At 53.7% G+C, this 24296-nt stretch overlaps 2 protein-coding genes across 6 annotated transcripts in view; one reads left to right on the top strand and one right to left on the bottom strand.

The window, feature by feature from the left end:
- Positions 1-8504, top strand: part of BIN3 (bridging integrator 3) — a 49013-nt gene extending 40509 nt beyond the window's left edge. For both annotated transcript variants that reach the window (XM_045398031.2, XM_005562820.4), the window contains 3 exons: positions 4839-4980; positions 5162-5296; positions 7633-8504. In XM_045398031.2, coding sequence (XP_045253966.1) covers positions 4839-4980; positions 5162-5296; positions 7633-7779 — 424 coding nt within the window. In that variant the 3' untranslated portion in view covers positions 7780-8504. The remainder of the gene's footprint in view (positions 1-4838; positions 4981-5161; positions 5297-7632) is intronic.
- Positions 8505-8746: 242 nt separating this feature from the next.
- CCAR2 (cell cycle and apoptosis regulator 2) lies at positions 8747-24252 on the bottom strand. Of its 4 annotated transcripts, none has more exons than XM_074000496.1 (21): positions 23590-24252; positions 23176-23271; positions 22829-22920; positions 22314-22405; positions 21988-22102; positions 21687-21816; positions 21098-21194; positions 16315-16434; positions 15150-15372; positions 14960-15073; positions 14461-14624; positions 13884-14046; positions 13559-13789; positions 13224-13460; positions 11645-11789; positions 11431-11513; positions 10725-10871; positions 10482-10593; positions 10197-10385; positions 9855-10060; positions 8747-9576 (listed from the first exon to the last, which is right to left on the bottom strand). In XM_074000496.1, the coding sequence occupies exons 2-21, from the start codon at positions 23231-23233 to the stop codon at positions 9532-9534; spliced, it is 2763 nt and encodes a 920-aa protein (XP_073856597.1). In that variant the 5' UTR covers positions 23234-23271; positions 23590-24252; the 3' UTR covers positions 8747-9531. The 4 variants fall into 4 exon arrangements, with proteins under 4 accessions (XP_073856597.1, XP_005562880.2, XP_005562882.2 ...); XM_005562823.4 differs by having other exon boundaries at positions 13875-14046; positions 24166-24252; XM_005562825.4 differs by having other exon boundaries at positions 24166-24252.
- Between the last annotated feature and the right edge of the window lie 44 nt (positions 24253-24296).

Genomic DNA, 24296 nt, shown 5'->3' with positions numbered 1-24296 from the left:
TCCCGGGCAGTGACTTGCCAGGGCCGGGTAATGAGGCTCTGCCTAATGATCACTGGCCTGGCCCGGGGCCCAGAGGGCAATGAGGGGAGCAGTTTTTGATCCTGCAGCCCCTGGTGTTTGGGATTGCTGAGCTGTTCGTTGACTGTGCAGACCTGAAGTTTGGGGTTAAGAAAAGGCCCCCAGACCCTAGCAAGCTCTTGTTTCTACGCCAGGACCATGGAGGCTCAGAGAAGGCAGGGAGGGAAGGGACTGTGCCTCCCACTCCGGCCCTGGCCCCCCAGCCTCCCCAGAGTGGGCATCCACCACCCCCTGCCTACTGGTAACGGTGCAGCCCCAAGCCACAGGGTTGCATAGGGAGCTGGGGTGCAGAGAGAGCTCCGTGGCTATGGATTTTGGTCCTGGGCTTCAGGATAGACTGTTCAGGGCTGGTTGGGAAGGACGCAGGCTGAGCAGACCCTGCCCACAGAGGGCTCTTCTGTGCCAGGGCCACACGGGTCCCAGAGACGGACACAGAGGCTGCTACAGGCACCCATGGCTGGCAGAGTGAGGCAGGGACTCAGAGAACTGGGGAACTGACTCCCACTTCAATTTCAGTATCAACAAGGCGCCCTTGAAATCTGATTCCTGGCTTCTGAAGCCCAAATGGAGAGAAACCCCGGCCACTTCCCACCACCCTGGTGGCCCACCACCTGCCAGGAAGGTGGGGGCGTGGCAGAGGGGGCGCACATCTCCGCGGCAGATCCGCTGACCTCTGCATGAGCCCTCAGGCCTGCCTGGCTGGCTTCTCCCTGCGTCCCCACAGCTGACATATGATCTCCCCCAACCACATAAAACTGCGCAGCCTACAGCCTCCTCCCATTGGCTTCCTCTTGCCAGAAGAGAAGCTCCCAGGGACCCCAGCACCGGAAACAGGAAACTCCAGCTTTCCTGTCCTCTGATGAAGATCATGGCCACATGGCCACCCCACCGCCCCCGGCCTCCCTGCAGGGGCTCGGCCTCTAATCCCCAGTCTCTGGGCCGCATTCACATGTCGGATGGGGATGCTTTCAATTTCCCTTTCCTGGTGGGTGGAAGCTCCCGGCTGCGTGGGCACAGACCAAGGCATGGCAGGCATTCCCCACCAGTGCTGGCTGCGCCCAGCCCACCTCCCAGCCGGCCTCGCTCCCTTTCCCTCTCCTGCTCCTCTTCGCCCCTCCCATCCCCAGGGGAGTGAGTTTGATGTTGAGCCTTAGGACAGACAGGAATTGGGCAGTGATCATGGGTAATTCTTTGATCACTGGCCTGGGCCTAGCCTGGCCACCTTCTTTGAGGATAAATGTAAAACAGACTTCAGTGGCTTACAGTCTAGTGGAAAGCCACGGCGTGTTCTCGGGTCAGCGGCCAGGCGTGGTGCAGGACCATGGAGCGGGGCGTGCTGAGTGGGCTGTCGCACCTGCCCCCAGCAGGCCTCAGAGGCTGTTTCCTCCCATGTGGAAGGAGAGAGCCAAACTGACTTCTCAGAATGGGACAGTCAGCGCCTAGGAGCGGGAGAGGTTTTGGTGGGCAGGGAGAGAGGAGGGGTGAAGTGCGCTGGGACAGCAGAGTGGAGCCTGGGTCCTGGCTTCACGCCTGGGGAGAGGCCCCCCGCCCCCGATGTGGTTGGGTAGAGTCAGCAGGGCCTCTGTGGGGTCCCAGGGGCATATCTGGGAGGGGCTGCCACAGGGGCCCAGCCTGTGCATGTCTCCACTTCCCCTGCCAGCACCCTGAGCCCTGACCTGAGATCCCACACAGCACCATCGCACGTCCACTGTCCACCCCGAGGCTTTGGCAAAGTCTGTTCTGTTGCTAAGAAGTAGAAAACAGGGAGATGGGGCCTCAATGGGTCAGTGACCAGGGCAGATGTGACAGAGTCCTGGTCCCCCACTCTTCAATCACCTCGGCACAAGCTGCGCCCCGCCCTGACTGATGTGAGTCCCCCTGAATGTAGAAGGGTGTGACACTTGTCCCTACCCCTAGGGAATCCCAATCCCAGGACCCAACCTCCCCCCCACCGCAGTGGTAATTTATCAGCAGTCACCTCCAGTGGCCTGAGCAGGCAGAGCCTCTTGGTGACTGAGGGGTGCTGTCATGGGAAACAGGTTTTCATGGTGAAGACGTGCTCTTCCCACAGGGGTAGGAACAAGACAGATGAGGCCCTGTCCCCTGGAGCTTGTGCGAAAGCGGACAATGCAGGTGGCCTGCAGCCACGTCTCCTGCAGAGGCAGGTGGTCTTGGTTCCAGGGGGCTGGCAGGAGCCCATGCAGCCAGGTGGCTACCTGGAGATACCACCACCCCATCCCCTGAGGAGCTCTGTAACCCAGCCTCCCTCACCCCTGCTCGGCACTCCCCTGTAGTCAGTGCCCCTGGTGGCTCTGACTCTGGCCCAGGAAATAATAAGCCCCAGCCGACAGCTGTGGGAAGGAGGCTATGAGAGTGCCGCAGGGGATGTGGGGGGTCAGGCTGCTGGAGCAACGAGCATACGGCTCCTCCCATCCCGCGCTGTGGAAGGCGCCTTGCGCACACATGGCTTGACACTGTGATGCCCTCCTTCCTGAGGATGTGAGCTCAGGGTGGTGGGATTGAGGCCAGGGCCAGAGAGCTCTCCACCTGCTGCCTCCTGCCTGCCTCTCATCCATGCCCTGTCCCAGTGCCTGCACCCACCCGGCAGCTCCCAGGCACCCACAAGGCCCAGGCACTGGGACCATCCAAGCAGCAGGTGGCTTCTAACACAAGGATAGGGCGAGGACCGGGGTGGCTGCCGGTGGTCCCTTGGCCATTTGGGGTGGTGGGAGAGGCAGCCTGGTATCCTCTCAGGCCCAGCTGCACCTGCTGCCAGAGCACGTGCCTCTCAGCTGCCCAGGAAGGGGGCGGGGCTCCCCAGCAGCTGCAGCTCCACCACGCAGCTGCCCTGGGCAAAAGCATCAAGCCTAGCTCCTCCCAGCGGTCTCACTCCAGCCCACGCCATGGGTGACCATGCGTCCTGGTGGTGTCTGCTTCCCACCCTCAGTTCCGTAGTGCTGAGGGGCCTGCGTTCTCTGCACAGTGCTGGGAGGCCCATGGCTTCTGCCCAGCAAGTCAGTCAGATGCTGGTTTGATTACTGTCTAAGGGCACGGGTGAGGATTCAGGGTGCTTTGGTGGCTTCACCCACTTAGCACCTTGTTAGACAGGGAGTTAGTTACGGACACTGTTGAGGTAGAGGATTCACGTTAGTAGCCTGTCTTGGGGATAAGCCCTTTGTTTCATCAAAATCTGCCCCTGGGTCTGTGACTTAGTTTGGGGCATTTAATGCTTTGGTAAAGTTTATATCCACTTATTCTCTGGCAAAACTGTTACCTCAAATGGACACCTGATTTGTGAGGCTTTTTAAAACCAGGCCGGCCGCGATGGCTTATGCCTGTAATCCCAGCACTTTGGGAGGCCGAGGCGGGTGGATCACCCAAGGTCAGGAGTTGAAGACCAGCCTGGCCAACATGGTGAAACCCCGTCTCTCCTAAAAATACAAAAATTAGCTGGGCATAGTGGCGCACGCCTGTAATCCCAGCTCCTTGGGAGGCTGAGGCATGAGAATCACTGGAACCCGGGAGGCAGAGGCTGCAGTGAGCAGAGATCACACCACTGCACTCCAGCCTGGGTGGGAGAGCAAGACTCTCTCTAAACCAGATTCTTGGTCATGCCCTTTGAGAGGCAGATCTGGGAAGTCCTGCTCCATGTGGTGCCTGAGCTCCTGGAACCTGACAGTGAGTCTTTGAGCGCCTGTGAGAGGCTGACCCAAGCTTCAGTGACTGCCTCCTGCCCTCGTCTTTCCTCCTCTCTGGGTTCCCATAAAAACCTCCAGGAGGAACCACCTCTTCTGGTCCTGGGTCACCTCCGAATGGCCACAGAGTCACGAGCTCCCTGGGCTGCACAGCCAGATCCCGGGCGCTCAGGGTCTCTGGCTTGCCTGGTAGACGCCCCCTGCCATCGTGCCGAGGGCCAGCCCTCTAGCAGCAGCAGCAGGGAGAGCCTTAGGAGAGCACTGCTCTGGTCACTAGAGGCCACGTGGGTCCCAAAGATGAGGCCCGTGTGGACCTGCAGCACCACGACATCCACCGCTGCTCTCTCTGGGGCCCCTCTTCTGAGTCTCCCATGCGGTCCCTTCTAGTCACGGTGGGGTAGTAGGAGGTCCTCGGGCCATTTTACTGAAGCGGCTGGTTGGCACTTTGGCTGTTCCAGTGGCAGAACCATAGGATTTCTGCTGCTTTCGTGTTGCCAAGGAGCCCTTGAAGGAGAAGATGCCCTGGGCCAGGACGGAGTTCAGATTTCAGTTCTGCCACCTGCCAGTGGCACTGTGAGGGCTGGAAAGGGTGCCAGACAGAGAACATGGACACCTGTGTTGTCTTCTAGACCTTTTCTGCCCAATGGTGACCTTGGATGAGTCATAGGTCATCTCTCTGTCCTCAGTTTCCCTCCTTTTTAAAAGTGAGGTCTTGGCCAGATGACTTCAAGGCACCTTCCCCACAATCCTCTAGTCCATTGTGTGATAAAGCTCACAGGAGGTGGGGATCAGGGCACCTTTCATTCCTGGGCCACCCTGTGCTGCCGGACTCCTGGGACCTGGCCCACAGCCCCGCCCCCTCTCATTTGCCCTCACCCCACGACATTGTCCGCTTTCGCACAAGCTCCGGGGGACAGGGCCTCATCTGTCTTGTTCACGGTGAACTCCCCAAGACCTAGAGCAGGGTCTGGCACTTAGGTGCTCAGGGCACATTTATGGAAAAGTGAGTGCTGACCAGGCTGCCCCTCCAAGAGCGGGCCCATCTCCAGCCAGCTTGTCCCACAGGTTCGGCAGCGTCTTCCCGAGCCTCAACATGGCGGTGAAGCGGCGGGAACAGGCCTTGCAGGACTACAGGAGGCTGCAGGCCAAGGTGGAGAAGTATGAGGAAAAGGAGAAGACGGGGCCAGTGCTGGCCAAGCTCCACCAGGTACCAGGGGAGACAGGCGGGCAGGGGCTGGACAGATGGGCAACTGTGGCCACCTGTGGTAAGTCCCTCCCTTCACCTGGGGACACCAGGACCAAGACACCAGCCGTCCCCACCCCACCCATCCCATATCCCACACCCAGCAGTGAGACAGAGCTTTGACAGCCAGGGTCTTGTTCCCTAGGCGCGAGAGGAGCTGCGGCCTGTGCGGGAGGACTTCGAGGCCAAGAACAGGCAGCTGCTGGAGGAGATGCCGCGCTTCTACGGCAGCCGCCTTGACTACTTCCAGCCCAGCTTTGAGTCCCTCATCCGAGCACAGGTGAGGCCCAGACGCTCTTCCTCTGGGTGGACATAGCTCATGCCACTCCCTGTTACCCATGCTGGAAGGGTGGCTTAGCCATTCTCCACAAAGACAGGGCACCCACCCCAGGCACGGCCCCGAAGGAATTCATTCCAGTACCAGAGTCCCCGGCTCGGCGACTTGGGAACCCTGTCTACTGCTAGAGTCCTCACGTTGCTCTGGTGAATCCCAGAGCAGGCATGGCCGAGGTTCCCTTTTGTCCGGCAGTTCCTCCCTGGATCTCTCTGCATTTCACTCTGAGTAGCCCCTCTGCCCCGCACCCTCAGGTGTGCAGGTTCTTGACCTGGGGTGGTGCTGAGGAGAAAGGGATCTGGAGAGTGGAGGCCTATTCTGAGGACTCAGCTCCCCTCCCCTACACCCTGAGCCAGTCTTCTTTTTAGCAGGAAACGGCAGGAGTCCTGCCTTGGAGCCACTAGGGAAGGGGTGCCAGAGCCCTGGGGAGAGCCACACTCAGGGCTGCTGCTAGGGCCCTGGGGTGGAAAGGCAGGCCTGGAGGCATGGGGGCGCCACTGGGGGTCAGACACAGGCCAGGCCCCAGTGTCCCCTTCCACTCGGGGATGGGAGGACACGGAGTGGCAACACCTGTGGCTCCCACGCTCCTCACCCTCCTCCATCTTCAAGCCTTTAGCAAGGATTGTTCCCCCAACTGGCAAAATAGAAAAGGGTGGGCACCCATGCCAGAAGCGGGTCCCTTCCACACAGGACCCTGTTGATGGCTCGTACTCAGCGACAGCCTCAGTACCCCAACACCCTTAGCAGCCATCTGCGCCAGGTCCCTGAGCCGCAGACTGCGCCACCTGAGTGGGCATTTGGCGCCCTCCAGTGGCCGTTCCCTACCGGCCCCGCAGTCACAGCCACGAAGCCCTGGCCCGCACACCCACCCTGCCGGGCCGAAGTCAGGGTGGCCACCCACCCCAATCAGGACGCCTGAGCAGGGTTCATGCTAGGGCTGGGCCTTGTCAGTGACTCACGTACTTGGGCCTGTGCCATCTGTAGGCAGCATGAGACCTAGAGCCTTCTGCAGGAGGGGTGGGGACTTCTCCCGACACTTGCTCCTGCAGTGAGGGCTCCCTTCAGCCGCCCCATTGGGTTCACGGGAGACCTGGCCCTGCCCCTTCCTTCCTATCACCTAGGTGCTGCCCTACACCCTCCCTCCTGTTGCTCACAGGAGGAAGCCACAGGGTGCCAGGCTCTCGCATGCCCAGGTTGGAGCAGATGGGAGGCCAGGGATGCCCTGTAACCAGGCAGCATTGCTGGGGGCTGTTGACTGCCTCCTGGGCCCCAGCCTCCTCCTCACCCGCCCGGCTGCCATTAGTCATGGAGAAGTGAGCATCCCCGGTGACTCAGAGCGCAGTGGCTTGGGCAGGGTGGGGCGGGTAGGGCAGCCCACCCCCAGCCCAGAGGTGACAGCAGTGTTGAGACCAGCTCACTTTAGCTCCCCGTCGGCCAGCAGAAATCTCACCTCAGGAGTGTCAGCCGTGGGTCCCTGCCCCACCTGGCATTTCCCACAAGGTCCCCTTAGTGTCTAGAGCTCCTCTTTGTGTCTAGAGTGCAAAGCGTGGAAGCTTTCAGGAAACTGCATGTGTTCATTGGGTCATGAGATAGAAACTGAGGCAGAAGTGGCCCCTGTTGTCTGTGGAAAAGCCCCTGGTCCTCAGCCATCTGTGAGAACTGACAGGCCTCCCCATTCCTCCACCTGCCCCACCCTCATCCCTGTGTCCCTTCCCACCCCGGTTCTGGTGCCTCCCTAGAGGGACCCTGGCAGTGAACCTGGCCTCTGAGCTGTCCCCTTGGCCACACAGCTTGGGCCATGAGCAAGGGTGGGATGCAAGTTGGGAGGGAATGGAAGGCTAGACGGGCATCCCCTTTCTCGCCTGTGCTTCTAAAGCTGGCTTAGGGCTTTGGGAGCCACCAGTCTACCGTACCCTCTTTCTGCCATGGACAAAAGCCGTGGGTTCTCCCCTAGCTTACAAAAAGCAGTAAAACTCGTCATGGTGCCCAACATCCCACAGTTGCCCTAGGAGGCCCGTGCCTTCCTGCACCTGCTGCTGGGGAAACCAGGCGCCCAAAGCAGGGGCACCTCCACCTGCAGCCACTGAGGCCCTGTTGCTCCCCGGCTCGTTTTGGTTCAGTCTTAGCTAGAGCCTTTCCATGCCCTGCACATTCCCAAAGGCACACTGCTACACAGCTCCAGAGGGGTGAGGGCAGGGGGTAGCAGAGGAGTGTGAGCCTCTCGCCCTCTGAAGCACATGGTTTTCTGGAGCCAGCATGTGCCAACCCGCCGCCTCCCCCAGGTTGTGTACTACTCGGAAATGCACAAGATCTTTGGAGACCTGACCCAGCAGCTTGACCAGCCAGGCCACTCCGATGAGCAGCGGGAGCGGGAGAACGAGGCCAAACTCAGTGAGCTCCGGGCCCTCTCCATTGTGGCCGATGACTGAATCCCCATCACTCTTGGACAACTCCTGTGACACGGTCAGCCTCGCTCGTCCTTGCCCTTCTCAGGGCTAACTGCTCCTCTCACAGGCTGGGGACAGAGGTGGCCCTGGTTCACTTGCCGGCCCTTTGCAATGAATGACTCTTCCTGAGCCTGGCACCAGGATCCCTAGACAGGCCGCTGTCTCCCCACTCACAGCCCCAGCAGGTAAGCAGTGTAGACAAACCCTTGGGGCTTTTTTATTTGGAGAACCGTCCAGCATGCACCCTGGCCCATGGCCTGAGCAAGCTGCAGCCCTTCTGAAGCCGTGGGCTTTGTCGGCTCAGTTGGGGGTCTTAGCCCTGCATGCATTGTGGGCATCAAATCTACCTCCAAAAGACCCATCCTGGGGAGCCCTCTGGCCCCTCGTTGCCTTTTCACTTAAAAGCCTCTTTTTTCTGGGAGAGGCCCTGAACCCTGCCCAGGAGAGCTGTTCCTCCACCCTGGCAGGCCCTCAGCCAGCTTCCTAGCAAGACAAAAGCTACCCTCGTGACTTTGGGACCCAAGTCGTTGGGGTTCCCGAGGTCACTGAGAACTGTTACCTCGGGACCTCAAACTGTCAGTGGAACTGTCCCACCACACAGAATGTCCCACAAGAATTCGCATGTCTCAAAGCAAAAACAGTGGGTTTGTGTCTCACCTGAGTATTTGGAATTTTATTTTTTCAAGTAAAGTTTTCAATGAAATGTCCACATGGTATTGTTATAACTTAGGGCGAGCAGGGGAAATTCCTCTTCCAGGGCCTGCTGCCCTCCGCTGAGCAGCAGCACCCTCCAGCAGGCAGCCCAGCACGCAGGGGTCTGTGTGCGCCTCCCCGGCCCTGCCCCACCTTTTGGAGTGAACTGCACCGTGGTCCAGCAGAGATGCTGGGCAGAAGGGCACGCAGGCAAGCCTAGGAGAGGAGTAGGAAGAGCTGTGGAGGACACGCTCGGTTTGTTTTTGACTTTGGTTTATTTAAAAAACAAGCCAAAAAAAAAAAAAAAAACCCAACTTTATATACAAAGTCAAACTGAAACCACGGATTATGGAAAGAGGCAAGAATTATGGGTAACAGGGGAGAAGGCTGGGCCAGAGCCAATACCACATTCTGAACACAGGAGCCACGGGAAAGAGGTGCTGGTTTCTTCTGGCAAATCTGGGGTGACTGAACACAGTGTTCTATTGGCAAACCCAGCCCAACACTGAGCACTTTCTAGCATGGACTCCATTCCCGTGATGGCCAAGGGAGACCCTTCCCCCAGGAGTCTGCATCTGGAACCTAGCAGAGCCTGTGCCATCCGGAGGAGGGGTTGCTTAGCCCCAGCCAGGCTCCACGTCTGTCTCTTCAGTTCAGTTCACTGACATCAGACCTTGTCACACACTTGAAAAGCCTTTTTCTCCCCTGTCTTATTCTAAACTGGAAAAGGACAGGAGAAAGTCAGCACAAGACTAAAAGGGCCCCAGGAGAAATACCAAGGTTGAGGGCAATATGACATTCTAGGGGTGCAAAAGATGTTGTATTTAGTTGTTAACTGGAACCGGGGTTCCTCACACATCCATCCCACATAGCACAGCCCCCAGCCTGATGGCCTGCCGTCCCCTAGAGGCTGAGCATGGGGTCAGCCACCCCTGCCCTGGCTCCCAGGTCTCGCTCCCGCTGCTTTCTGGTACCGCAAGGGCTCCAACTTTGCCGAGCGCCACCGCTGCCCTCACAGGATGGCAGTTCCGTGTGAGGCCGTCAGTTGCTAGGTGCCGGCTCCTCTTTCTCCACCCAGCTGTCAGCCTGTTTGAAACAGATGTACCCAGAATCAGGCCTGGCAAGGCGATCTGAGGACTGCGGACTGTCTCCTGCTGGGAAGCTCCCGCTCGCTGCACGCTGCTGACTGCTCAATTCCCAGAGAACCTGCAACCAGGGGCACACAGCCTGGCAAGCGACGGAAGGAAGAAGCTGGTGCCTGCTGGCCCTCTGGTCACTCCGGACATAGGGGCAAGCACCCTTCCAGGGGTTTCTGGAGCTCAGGGAAAGGAGCTGTGCTGCCTCCTGGTCCACCCCCACCTTACCTTTTCCACCACCCGCTGGATCTCCAGCTGCAGGGGGGTCAGGCGCCTGCGGAGCTCCTGCAGCAGCCGCTGGAGCTGGCTCTTCTGTCGCTCCGCCATCCGAGCGGTCTCCTCAGCCTCCGCCAGCCGGGCTCGCAGCTCCTGCATCTCTGCCGCCAGCGTCTTATTCGTTACTTCAGTGGCTGAGAAACGGTTATGGCTCTCCTCTGCAAGGTGGAGGAGGAAACAGAGGGACGGCTGCTCCATCAAGGCCCAGAGCACAGGGCAGGGCCTGAGCCTAAGCAACGGGTTCCCTACTGGTCTGCACGTGCCCCCGTGGTGGATGCAGCCCTAGGCCCTCACCCAGCTTCAGCTCCAGTGTGTGGATCTTGTTCTCTAGGTAGAGCCGGCCGCTGTCCTGCTGCTCCGCGCGCTGCAGCAGACTCCCCACGTTGATCAGGCTGCCATTGTGGGACACCAAGGCTTTGTGTTCCGTAGGGGCGGCACCTGGCTTCGTGCTCTTCCCAGAAGGGGGCAGCAGGTCCAGGTTTCCTAGAGGGAACCATGAAAAAGATTGCAGGATGGGGTCTCCGGAGAGGGCAGCCTGCCCTACCCGTGCCCAGGAAGGCTGCAGGGCTCAGGACATACCAAAGAGCACCTCCTCGGGAAGGCCACCGTCCAGGCCCTCCTGGCGGCTGTACTGAAGGCTCCGGTACTGGCAGATGTTCTGGGTCACCACCCTGCTGACCAGCTGCTTGGCCTGCAGAAAACACACCCCCAGACACCTGCTGACCAGAAGGCCCAGTCCCCGACCCTGGCCGTGGGCAGGAACCTGGAGCAGGAGCAAGTGCAGGCCTGTGCCCATGTGCTGAGGCAGAAGAAAGAAGGTACCTGCTCTGCACTGAGCCGGATCCCAAGGGTAAGGAGGATCCTCTCCAAGTCTCGCCGGTGCAAGTAGCCACACCAGTTGGCATCAAAGAACACAAAAGCAAGCAGACAGTCCAAGGGGAGCACAGCAGAGGGATCCAGCTCCTTGGGCTGCAAAGAAAACAAAGATGAGCAGGATTTTCAAATAGTTCCCTCAGTGGCTCTATCGCCCAGGATTCAGCCTGTTCAGAATCCAGTGGCTCGGGCCACATGCAGCTCAGGCCACATGCAGTAATGCATGCCTAAAGTCTCTGCTACTGGGGAGGCTAAGGCAGGAGCATCACTTGAACCCAGGAGTTCGAAGCTGCAGTGCACTATGCTCATGCCTGTCAACCACTGTGCTCCAGCCTGGGCAACATAGCGAGACCCCGTCTCTAAAACACAAAACATCAAGCAGCCTGGCTGATGTTCATCACACCCAAGCCAGCCTTCCTCTCTGGGGCACTTTCACAAAAGCTCCTGTGCTCCTCTCTCCCATTCACCCCGACAGACACTGAAATGTTCTCCTGGAGCCTATGAACGTGCCCTTCCATGAGCCAAGGACCACACTGTGTGTTGGGTCCATCAAGAAAGGAAATCACTGGTAAGCATCCTTCTCCCAGGAGTGTGCCGAAGGCCTTGCCAAGCCTCACCACCACTAAGGCCCAGAGAGGTGGAGAAGAGGCCTCACCATGTCCTGAAGTGAAGAGAACTCCATCTCTGACTGGTTTGAGGCAACGGACCGGACCTCCGAATCCTCCAGCTTTGCTCCTGCTACAGAAAGCCCAAGATAAATGGAGAGCAGGGCCCACCCAGCTCCACAGTCCAAAAATTAAAACCAGCTTGGCCACAGGTGGAAAGCCACATCCCGAGCCTGCGAGCTCCCCTCTCACCACTCAACATACCAAACTCCTCCTCTCCATCATCCCTCAGAAGCAACAGTTCTGGGTCCAGGGCCATCTCACACAGGTCCTCGGAAGCCTCGCCCCGGGGTTTTTCTTCTTCCTCTCCCCCAGAAGAGGGTGGTTTGGGCAAAAGCCCATCCTCCTTCTAGGGAGGCAGACGAAGGTGATTAGAAGGAAGGCAGTTACCGTAATTACCAATAGTAATCATGGCTGACACCTGAGTAATAAGTATGCCCCGGGCACTGTATGGAGGGCTCTAGACACCATCTCATTTCATGTATTTAATTTCATTAAGTGGAACTCAGAGCATGCCAGGGCATCACCAGACACCTGGGCTTTTTTCCTCAGGAGTTGATCTTAGTCCCAGAAGAAACTACATTTATTTGATAGTATTTAAACAAAAAACAGCTGGGCACGGTGGCTCACACCTGTAATCCCAGCACTCCTGAGGTCAGGAGTTCAAGACCAGCCAGGCCAACATGGTGAAACCCCATCTCTACAAAAGTACAAAACTTGGCCGGGCGCGGTGGCTCAAGCCTGTAATCCCAGCACTTTGGGAGGCCGAGACGGGCGGATCACGAGGTCAGGAGATCGAGACCATCCTGGCGAACACGGTGAAACCCCGTCTCTACTAAAAAATACAAAAAACTAGCCAGGCGAGGCGGCGGGCGCCTGTAGTCCTAGCTACTCGGGAGGCTGAGGCAGGAGAATGGCGTAAACCCGGGGGGCGGAGCTTGCAGTGAGCTGAGATCCGGCCACTGCACTCTAGCCCGGGCGACAGAGCCAGACTCCGTCTCAAAAAAAAAAAAAAAAGTACAAAACTTAGCCAGGCATGGTGGTGGGTGCCTATGATCTCAGCTACTCGAGAGGCTGAGGCAGGAGAACCGCTTGAACCTGGGAGGCAGAGGTTGCAGTGAGCCGAGGTTGTGCCACTGCACTCCAGCCTGGGCGACAGAGCAAGACTCCATCTCAAACAAAAAAAAGACTAGTATTTTAGAAAAGGTTTACAAATTTTATTGTTTACTTTTTTTCAAGAGAGTCTTGCTCTCTCACCCAGGGCGGAGTGCAGTGGCACGACCTCGGCTCACTGCAACCTCCACCTCCCTTGGTTCAAGGATTCTCCTGCCTCAGCCTCCTGAGTAGCTAAGAATACAGATATGCACCACCACGCCCAGCTAATTTCTGTATTTTTAGTAGAGACAGGGTTTTACCATATTGGCCAGGCTGGTCTCAAACTCCTGACCTCGTGATCTGCCCGCCTTGGCCTCCCAAAGTGCTGGGATTACACCCCACCTACAATATTTTCTAGTTAACCATCAGACAATCAAAGCACCCCACTCTGCTAAGCATTTTCAGTGACTGGGGTTTCTATGCTGTCAGGCTCCTCAGCCATGCTCCCTGCACTCCTCTGCGCCACCTTCCCTTCCACTAGGTGTGCCACTTACTAGCTGTGTGGCCTCAGTGCGTGCTGAGCAAGGGAGTGGGGAATGAGCTAGGGCGCAGGAAGCACTCAGAGCCCAGGGTGAAGATGCGTGGTCACGGTAAGCACTACGACAGCCTGAGGTGGCAGGGTACTCACCAGTGGGGGCTCTGACTCGGCCGCCGGGCCCTCATTCTGTGCCTCATCCTTGGGCTCCTTGACCACCTCCTCTTTGATGGCTTCTTCCTCCTTGGTGGCTTCCTCCTTGGCCGCCTCCTCCTTCTCAGGTTCAGGTGGGGACACGACCTTTTCAGGAAGGCTCAGCAGCATCTTATAAACCCTATAGCCAAAATCCCTCTGGAGCATCTCCAGAAACAGCTCAGCCAGCACCATCACCTGACGGGGATGTGGCAGGGTCCATGAGCATCAGGAAGAAAGACTGCTCAAGGCCCACAGATCCCAGCCCATAGCCTCCCCAAGACTCTGACACCTGCCTCAAAAGAGATCCTTTCTTTTGGCCTCCGATCCTCCACAATCCCATGGAGGGATAGGTTCACACAGCCAGGGCGTGCGATGACAGCAGGTTCTAGTGGGGGTGGAGGGGCCTCTGGGAGATCAGTGTCCGTTTCCTGCTGTGTGCTGGCCTCTGAAGGTTCTGCGTTCCGTCTAGAAGTGTCTGCTGCTTGCTCCAAGGCGTCCGGTGCCTGTTCAGTAGGCTCCATTTCCTGTGACAATAGCCAAGATGAGACCCTCTGGGTCCCAGGATCAGGCCACCTATATCTCCCGCTGCTGGCTAAGGCACAGCCTTACCCCTGGTACCTCCTGGGTCGAAGGAGCTGCCTCTGCAGCTTTCTGCTGGCACAGGGCCTCCCACTCCTCCAAAGTAGGCATGATGGTCCAGACGTCCGGCAGGTATACCACCACTGTCTGGAGCCGCCGGGGGGGTCCCGGCTGCAGGTACTGAAACTCGGCAAAGCGCCACCTACACATAGCAAAAGGAAGTACTAACTTCGTTACTGACAACTCCACGCAGACACCACATTCACAGGCAAGGGCTTCAGTTTCCAGTCAGCACTCAATAAGCACATACTGCAAGCCAAGCTTTGAAAACACAACAGCAAAGCTACAGACCAAGTCCTCAAGAAATGGTCATGGGGAGGCCGCAACCATACAAGCACCCTACAAGGTGTGAGGACAACTCGAGGGAGTCTCAAGTGCAGCCTGGGGCTCAGCCGGCTTTTGGCATATACCCCACCCTAGCCTGAGGCAGTAGAGGGGGCAGGAGCGGGACTAGGGGGCAGAAGAGAGCTAACCAGCAGAAAGGGGCAGGGACTGGGTCTCCCCAACAAAACCTCCCCAACCTGCTGGGTTGGTACAGCCGAGGCTCCCCACTCACCACTTGGTGCAGCCACTCAAGTCAATGCCGGTCTGGGCCTGCGCACAGCGGATGGCGGTGCGCACCAGCACCTGTGGGTCAGCCTGGGGGTCGAGGCCATCCAGGGAAGGAGACCATTCACCCCCAACCAGCACTGCCTCTTCTTCTTTTCTGCCCAGCAAAAACTGCAAAAAGACATCAGGGATATGAAACAAAAAACTCCGTTACCTGGGTCTCCCACTGCAGGGCAAGGCTGCCGCACATCAGGATGAAGGGAGCAGGAAGTGGGGAAGTCCATCACACAGTGAGGTCTCTATCTGCTAACATGAGCCAGCCACCTAGCTCTCTCTGACTAGTCAGAACAGCTCTGAGCTGTACCTTCCTCCTGGGTAAAATGAGAGGCATTCAGCTCCGAGATGCTTCGTTTCTGTGCATTCAGGAACAGGAGCCGAGCACTCGAAACATGACAGGTTCTGGACATTACCAGTGAATGCATCTCCTCCTGCCCTCCAGCTCTTACCTTAATCTGCTTCAGAGGATGCTCTGGCGTCTCCCTTGGCTCAGCCATGTCATCCACAAAGAGCATGCAACAACGATACAATTCCTCCAACCCCGGGGAAGAGAGCAGTAGTACCTGTGCAGGAGGAGACACTCAGAGCTGCCTTCAGCCTCCAGAGATCAGGTTAAGTGACAGACACCTGTCAGCTTACCTTGGAACTATAAGCGGGGTCACTGTCTGCAGGGATGGGCTCAGCACCAGCATCTGGAGCTGCCTCCTTTTCAGAAGAGACCTGGATCCGGCTCGGGTGATGGAGGGAAAAGGGTTGGCTCAGAGGGAAGGCTGACAGCCAACTCAGATGCACGGACAGAAAATCTGAGGGGACCAGGAGGCTGCGGTAACGACGCTGGAGTTCTAGGAAGTCACAGACGGGGCTATAGGAAGACAACAAGGGAATCCAGACTGAGCAAACACTAAAAATTACAAATGAAACCATCAAAGAGTTTAAAAAATGGGCAAACTTTTTTTAGTCTGAGAAAGAACTTTTGAAGTAAGGCACCTCTCAAGGAAGCTAGATCAGATCTGACCACTTAACTTACAACCTCTAGATGGCAAAAGTCAAACTAGGAAAGGGAAAAAAGAAAACACTTATAATACAGGACAAAGAAATGGATCATTGCCTTAATATAAAAGAACTTACAAATCAGTAACAAAAAGTTCAAAAGCCTAAAACAGAAAATTGACATCAATAGGTTCTTAAGAGAAATACATAAGAATTAAAAGCCCATGAAAATATGCTCAATCTCACTTATAATTAAAGAAATGCAAATCACATTATCATGTGTCACCAACTAGACAAAGATGAAAAAGTCAGCTAACAGTGTTGGGAAAGGCATGGGGAAATAAGGATTCCATACCCCACTGGTGGCAGCAGAATGGGCACAGCCTCTTCGGGAGAACTAGCAATAGTTATGGAAGCTTAAAGCAAAGCCTTTGAGCCGGCTGCTCCATTTCTAGGAATTGATCTCAACAAATACACAGGTGTAGGTAGAAGGATGTTCATTCCAAGAAAATTTAGGATAGAGTGCTAATGGAGAACTGGTTAAATAAATCATGTTCATCCATTCAATGAATACTGTGTAGTTGCCAAAAAAAAAAAACTGGATCTAATAAATGTTCATATGAAATAAAATCTAAAGTACATTCAGTGAAAAGGCAAACCACCAAACAGTATGTACAACAAGTTTCCATGTGCTTTTTGTTTTGTAAGAAAAGGCTGTGAGAACACACATGTGCACTTGCATAGACCCCATCTCATTTACATGAGAAACTATTACCAGCAGCAAGTCTCAGCCCACCTCAGCCTCGCCGCTCACCTGTCCACAGTGTAGGGAGTGAGGTGGACCCGGTAAGGAGGCAGGTCATGCCTTGGCTTCTTAGCACCCCAGGGCTCTCCAGCAGCCCGCTGTTTGCGTTTCTTGGAGTCATAGTCATCGCTAGAGGTTGACCCATCACCAACAGTAAGAAATCACATTGTTATATGTATTCAATACACACTGAACCAAAAGAATTGGAAACAAGCGCAATCCCTTACATTCAATACATGGAAAAATAAGCCATGCTAACAGCCATACGACAGAATGTTACAAAGATATTAAAATGGATATTTACGCTCTTTTAACAACATAGAAAAACATTCCTGTTAAGCAAAAAGCACACTCTGCAACACTGTATACACAGTAGGCCTGAGCTACTGCAAAAACAACTTTAGAAGACTGAAAGGAAATAAAATATTAATGTTGGAAGCCTCCAGTAAGCTTACAAATAATTTTCCATTTTTCTGCACTTCATAAATTATAGTTAACATGTTTTTTTGAAATGAGAAAAAAACTCATTTCTCTTTTAAAAACAAGGGACGCATATATGAATCCATGCTATGCGTTCTATAAAGTTTATTAGAAGAGACAGTTACAAGGTGCCTGTAATCCCAGCACTTAGGGAGGCCGAGGTGGGCGGATCACTTGAGGTCAGGAGTTCGAGACCAGCCTGACCAACATGGTGAAACCCTGTCTCTACTAAAAATACAAAAAAGTAGCCAAGTGTGGTTGCACATGTCTGTAATCCTAGCTACTCAGAAGGCTGAGAGAGGAGAATCACTTGAACCCGGGAGGTGGAGGTGGCAGTGAGCCGAGATCATGCCATTGCACTCCAGCCTGGGCGACAGAGCGAGACTCTGTCTCAAAAAAAAAAAAAAAAAAAAAAGTGACAGCTACAAATCCTTAATAATACACATTAAAGTCATAAAAACAAACCATTTGCTCCAATAGTTCCACTCTTGAAAATTTGTCCCAAGAAAGTTAATTCAAAAGAAGAAGAAAGGCTACACATAGTGAAAAAATAGGAAGCAGCATAAACAGAATAAAAAGCCAAATACCCAGATTTTTATAGTAAATAAAAACAATCACGCAGCCATTAAAACACTCAGGATTATGCTGCAATATGGAAAACTGTTTATAAATACACAAAAATAATTTGAACTCTAAGATTAAAATTGAAAAAGCATGCACATGTATAGATTTAAACTAGAACACAGGAGAAAAGAGTGGCAAGAGATTTTCCTTTTTTTTTTTTTTGAGACAGTCTCGCTCCGTTGCCCAGGCAGGAGTGCAGTGGCGTGATGTCAGCTCACTACAACTTCTGCCTCCCGGGTTCAAGCAATTCTCCTGCCTCAGCCTCCCGAGTAGCTGGGAATACAGGTACCCACCACCATGCCCGGCTAATTTTTTTTTAGTAGAAATGGGGTTTCACTATCTTGGCCAGGCTGGTTTTGAACTCCTGACCTCAAGTGATCTGCCTGCCTCAGCCTCCCAAAGTGCTAGGATTACAGCTGTGAGCTACCGCACCTGGCCTACATATTTCTATTATTTTAATTTTATATAATAGCATGTACTGCTTTACACATTTTTATAAGTCACTACAGTATTACACTGTAACTACATTGTAAGTACAATAGATATGGGTACAATAAATAAAAATAATTGAGAAGAAAAAACCTTTAGACCATTCATTATAAAGTACCAGACTGATAAGGGGAAAAGCCCCCATGTCACATGAGAGAAATAAAATCAACTGTCATTTCTCTGTGCCTCGGTAACTGAGTTGATTGTATTTACCGGAAGGTTTCTGTTCTGCCTTTTAGACCTGCCTGGGTCATTTCCCTATTCATCACACCCCAGTGACTAAGCTGAACAGATTTATCATGAGGCCTGTTCTTTTCTGTTGGCCTGGGTCACTTCCATGTGCGTGAGCATCTGCATCCTAAAGTGGCCTTATTCTCAAGCCCCGATGGGATGTCAGTAGCCCGTGTGTCTAATAGAAGACCCATGCCAAAGCCGCTGTGACAACCTTCCAGCTCACAGTAATGCCATTGGCCTCTAGCTAAACTGTTATGATCCACTCAATGGTGTACACTGTGTGGCCACTTTCCTCCCCTTCCTGTACACTGTCAGGAGGTCATAAGGCAGCACCAGGGGCTGAGCTCTCAGGAACCACAGCAGCAGAGCCCACCTGGGTACACCTGTCTAAAAACCGCAGCTCAGTAGTAGCTGCTCAATAAAGACATTGTTCTCTGCATCCCATAGCCAGGAATTCAAAATAAAGCTTGGTTTCCATGCAAAACATTAATGTGGTTGAGTCCTTCATAAAAGTTGCAAAACTAAATAAAGTTACTGCCCCAGAATGACCTACTTTGTACCACCCTTGGCCCCACTCTGCACATTCTCTCTACTGACCGATGTTAATATCATATTTCCTTCCCAATGGTGGTATAGGTTGAGTATCCCTTACCTGAAATGCTTAGGACCAGAAGCGTCCTGGGTTTGGAATGTTTTTCAGATTTTGCAATATTTGCATTATACCTACTGGCTGAGCATCCCAAATCCAAAACTCCAAATCTGAAATGCTCAATAAACATTTCCTTTGAGTGCCATGTCAGCACTCAAAAGTTCTGGATTTGAGAGTATTTTGAGTTTTAGGATTTAGGATGCTCAACCTGTACATCCTTTCTGTAGAAGCTGTGACACTGAAGCTAATGGCCAAAGTAATACAACAGACCTTGCATGGGTCTCAGCACATCCAGGACAATCAAATGCAACTGACTAGAGAAAGCCTGAAATTAACCCTAAAGCAGAAAGTCCACAGCAGTCACAGAGCTTCACCCAGGCTATGCTGTCTCAGAAGGCACCTGCTGTGATTTTGTAATGAAGCCTTTAATAAACTCACACAATGTGAGAGGTAGAAGGTCCTTGGAAACTGAGGACCAGGAAGATGCACAGGACAAGAGAAGTGGGTAAATGCAAAACATATACCAGCCACTGGATATACTTATATACTTATGAATATGGTGTCTACAATGGAGAATGGGACACAGGGTTTCAAGTAGTGGAAACCCCATGGCAAACAATCCCAAAGCTTCCCCCTAGTTAGAATTCACAATGGTGAATTCCCACACCTGTAATCCCAGCGCTTTGGGAGGCTGAGGTGGGAGGATCACTTGAGCCCAGGAGTTCAAAACCAGCCTGGGCAACATGGCAAAACCCTTTCTCTGCCCCCCACAAAAATAAATAAATATTTACTTATTTTTTGTAGAGATAGGTTCCCAAAGCACTGGGATTTATAGGCATGAGCCACTGCACCCAGCCTTACAAAAAACGTTTTAAAAAATTAGTCAAGCATGGTGGTGCACACCTGCAGTCCCAGCTACTCCAGAGGCCGAGGCAGGAAGATGGCTTGTGCCAGAGAGATCAAGGCTGCAATGAGCCATGATCACGCCACCACACTCCACTCTGCGTGACAGAGCAAGACCTTGTCTCAAAAAAAAAAAAAAAAAAAAAGGGTTAAGGGTTACATGAGATTTCCCATTTGTCAAAATTGTCAAGATTTGTGCATTTCAATCTACATAAGTTCCACCTTAAATTTTTTTACCTTAACAAAATCAAGTAGGAGCAGTGAGTAGATGGAGATAGAGATGAAAAAGAATGGTAGCTGATACTTGAAGCAGCTAGGTAATCGGTATAAGGTTCCTCATACCTTTCTGTTTACCTTGCATATACTAAAATTCTCTACTATGACAAATTTAAAATGAAAACAGAACTAGAACAAGTCTTAAATCAGGCTAGAGCTTAACTTTTAAAGGTACAAGCAAAACACTCAGGGAGAGTGAGACTGAGGAAGGAACACGTGAACTGGAGAGAGGACAGGACAGCATGCTCCTGGTGGTCCCCAATGCTACAGATGAGACAGGATCACCAGGATACCCTAAAGGCCCAAATCAGCCATGCTTGCTCCACACATGGCTGAGAAAGCTACCTGCATGTCCAAGGCAGAGTGCAATATACACCTTCTAACAGCATACTTATGAGAATAGTGTCTATAAAGGAACATTTTAAACAACTAAAAGAGATACTGCAGTGTTACTTTTGACATGTTACTATTGAGTTTCCATTCCTGTCATCTCAACTTAGGGACTAGAAATAAAAGAGTATTTAAGAAATATCTCGGCCGGGCGCGGTGGCTCAAGCCTGTAATCCCAGCACTTTGGGAGGCCGAGACGGGCGGATCACGAGGTCAGGAGATCGAAACCATCCTGGCTAACACGGTGAAACCCCGTCTCTATTAAGAAATACAAAAAACTAGCCGGGCGAGGTGGCGGGCGCCTGTAGTCCCAGCTACTCCGGAGGCTGAGGCCGGAGAATGGCGTGAACCCGGGAGGCGGAGCTTGCAGTGAGCTGAGATCCGGCCACTGCACTCCAGCCTGGGCGACAGAGCGAGACTCCGTCTCAAAAAAAAAAAAAAAAAAAAAAAAGAAAAAAAAGAAATATCTCAACATGACATTTTCAAAGATGAACTGTATCAACTCCCTACTTGCTAAACCACTGTATAAAATTCCAATATTTTTATATACATTTCAGTGTGTCCACATACTTCAGAGAAAAGGGACTAGGATCTAGCTGCAGGCAGAGAATGTCAGTGGTAAGCATAGCCACCTTCCAAGCAGTAGACCTGGCTTCACTTCCTGGCCAACACAAAATAATAATAATAATAAAATAAAGAGAATGTTAGTGTCAACAAGTGGCCAAAAAAGGAACATCATCCTCTTACCTTCGGCCCTGATCCAACCGTCCATGAGGGCCCCGGGCAGGAAATCTGTTCAGGTGGCTCAGGTGAAGTGTGTGGGATGTCTGGAAGAGACTCAGAGCTGCAGAAAGGAAATGACTGGTGACTCAAAAACCCTAAAAACCAGCTGGGCGCAGTAGCTCACGTCTATAATCCCAGCACTTTGGGGGGATAATGCAGATGGATCACTTGAAGTCAGGAGTTCAAGACTAGCCTGGCAAACACGGTGACACCCCGTCTCTACTAGAAATACAAAAAATTAGCCAGGCGAGGTGGTGAATGTCTGTAGTCCCAGCTACTCAGGAGGCTGAGGCAGGAGAATGGCTTGAACCCAGGAGGTGGAGGTTGCAACGAGCCAAGATCGGGTCATTGCACTCCAGCCTGGGCAACAGAGCGAGACTCCATCAAAAAAAAAAAAAAAAATTCCTAAACACCTATCCAAATCACCCACCTTTCTTCCAGTACACAGAAATACCCACCTCTACGCTAATGGACTTTCAGCAACAACCTGAAAGTCCATTGATCCAGACTACCCCATAAAGCCACACTCAACAATAGTGCCACTCGTACTCACGCTTCTGAGGAAAGAGTGGGGGAATCCGGTGAGGCTGGAAGATCAACTGAGGCTGAGCTCCCAGGATCCCTTGCTTCTGGCCCAGGGCTGCTACATGCAGAAGGGGAGGTGCTGGGGACTTCAGTAGGGGCTGCAGAACAAGAGCCAGGAAATTCAGGGGACCCCATGGTTGAGGCACTCACTACCTTGGAAAGATACAGTCCCACCCCCTTGAGAAAAGTCAGGGTTTTGCCCAGCTATCAGGGCACAGGGGCTTCCATCCCTCCCCTTTCCAATGCACATGCTAAAGAGAGATGAATACCTGGTTGGAGAGCGTTTGCACCTTGACAGCATTCCAGGGCACTGCCTGGCCTGGGTTGTATGCAGCCTTCACCAGCACCTTCTCACCCAGCTGGGGCAGCCGGCCCTTCACCACACTGCCAGCACACAAGCCAGGAGGCCCCGTTAGGAGAGGGACCCTGGCCAAGCCACCCTGACTGCCCCATGAGGCCTTTCCCATCAAGATTTCCCACACCTTGCACAAAAACAGCAAAGCAATGGCTTTGGGGAGGGGGGTGGGCAATACCAGCACGGTGACAGAACTGAATCCAATAAGCATTTCCAGTAGGGGACCAACCTCAAGCCTACCTTAGCTGAAAAAAGACCTCTTCATCCACAACCCCAAAGTAGTCATGCAAGCTGGTAACAATACCAGTGAAGACCCGCTGTTTCTCCCCACCCTGTAAGAAAAGGGAGCAGTTGAAAAATAGAGGAAGCTGGACAAAATCACACTCTGCCATGAAAGTCTCATCTCAACCCACACGCCTGCTCAGCGTACTGCATCAAGAGTTCACACAGAGTGAAGTACAAGTGTGTGGTGGGCATACTCCATCATTAAGGGTCGGGGCATGTTTGAGCTGGTTCTTGACCCACAACCTTCTTCTAGGACTTCCAGTTCATTAATTCCAAGACGTATGCTAAAGATTTCCCTGGAGCGAGAAATGAAGATGCCCCAGTCTGAAGGCTATCTGGGAAACTCCGTATTAGCCTACTACCAGGAGAGGGGTCAGAAATGATAAACACTATTATGTAAGAGATGAAGAGCACCAGGCCTCCATGCATCCAGTCCCAAGGGCAGAAACTACAAGGGATGCCCAACCTACCTGAAGGTGCCTGGCATTCTGGGACAGTTCTGTGGCCACAGGAGGAGTGAGCAAACCAGGAGGAGGGCCCAGAAGAGATGTTGAAGCTGTGCCTATGGGGAAAGAGAAGCAATCTACAGGAACCACCCCTACCACCTTAAGCACTAGAGTCAACCAAAGGATGTGGTAAATCCAAAGGCTACAGCTCCAGCCAGCTCCTCCACAGGGCTTCACTGGCAACCACGGTGGGAATCTCCTGTTTTCCAGAGGAACATCAGCAGCAAATTGCTCTCCACCAGGGAAACCCCAAACTAACTCCACAGCACATACTTCCCAGGATGAGGCCAGGTAGGGAAAAAAGTGATCACCTGAGAAGTTGCGTCCCCCTGGAAGTGGGTTGATCCGCTGGCGCTTAAACTGGGACATTGGGAACGCTGTCCTCTTTCAGAGTCGTGGGGAAAAGCCTTCAATCCAAAAAGAAAGAAGTTAACAGCTCACACGGGAAATTTCCATCTATACCCGGAAAAGTGGAGAATCTTAAGTAAGGATATTAATGAAAACAGGGAGGTGGGTAATGAGAATGAATGAAGGCAACGGATGGAGAGAATATAGAGAAGTAAGAAATGGAACAATAAATTACATTGTTTCAGTTTGCCCTCACAATAACCTAGTGGTGGGTCATATTGTCATGCTGTTTTACAGACAAGGAAACTGGTGCTCAGAGAGAATCAAGAGACTTGCCCGGGGCCACATAATCAGGTAGTGACAAAACTGGTACTCACACCCAGGCCACCCAACAACTTAGCGCTCCTCTCACTATGCCACGCCACCCCCAGAGTAGTTGGCGGGGTGAGGGGCTGGAGAGAGCCCCGATGACATTCCTTCATTCAAAAACATCCGCCAAAACCCTCCACGCAGGGCCCGGAAAAATGGAGGAGACCGGTGCCGGCGAGGAGATGGTGTGAGCCCTCTCCCCGGAAGCCCGACCCGTTGTTTCCTCGACCGGCTGGTGGGAAGGCAGCTCCCTGGCCGACCGAACGCGAAACCGGCTGCGCGCCACCCTCCTGCTCCCACGCTCCCGGGCCCTCCGCTCCGGCCTCAGCAGCCGCCAGCGCCAGGTCTCCCGGCAGGGCCGCGGCGAGGCCACCGAGGGAGGACTCAGGCGCGCGGTTTCTCCTCCTCCCGCCCGCCCCCAAGGCCGAGGCCGTTGCCAGGGAGACGGGACTTGCAGTCCAAAGAGGGGCTCGGCCCCTTCCGCGCCCCACGCATCTTCGCCGCCCGGCCCTCGCAGTCCCTCGGTCAGCGGAGGGACGGAGGGGCGAAGGGGCAGAGGGGCGGCGAGGGGCCCCCTAACCCACCTGCGGGCCAGGGCAGCGACACCGGGGGGACAAAGACACCCGGAACCACCACAGCCGCTGCTGCCGCCGCCACCGGAAGCGCCTCTCCGGAAGCGCGACCACTGGTCGGAAGCTGCCACTCTCCCGGATAT

Source organism: Macaca fascicularis, chromosome 8 (genome assembly GCF_037993035.2).
Source record: "Macaca fascicularis isolate 582-1 chromosome 8, T2T-MFA8v1.1".
NCBI lineage: Eukaryota > Metazoa > Chordata > Mammalia > Primates > Cercopithecidae > Macaca > Macaca fascicularis.
Note: the sequence above shows the minus strand (reverse complement) of the source record. Positions and strands in the feature narration are given on the sequence as shown.

Coding starts and splice junctions, on each gene's coding strand:
- CCAR2 (XM_005562823.4), bottom strand. CDS start 23,233: ATGTCCCAGTTTAAGCGCCAGCGGATCAACCCACTTCCAGGGGGACGC. Junction 22,921..23,175: donor AGGGGGACGCAACTTCTCAG/GTGATCACTTTT, acceptor CTTTCCCCATAG/GCACAGCTTCAACATCTCTT. Junction 16,435..21,097: donor CGGTTGGATCAGGGCCGAAG/GTAAGAGGATGA, acceptor GTCAACCTCTAG/CGATGACTATGACTCCAAGA.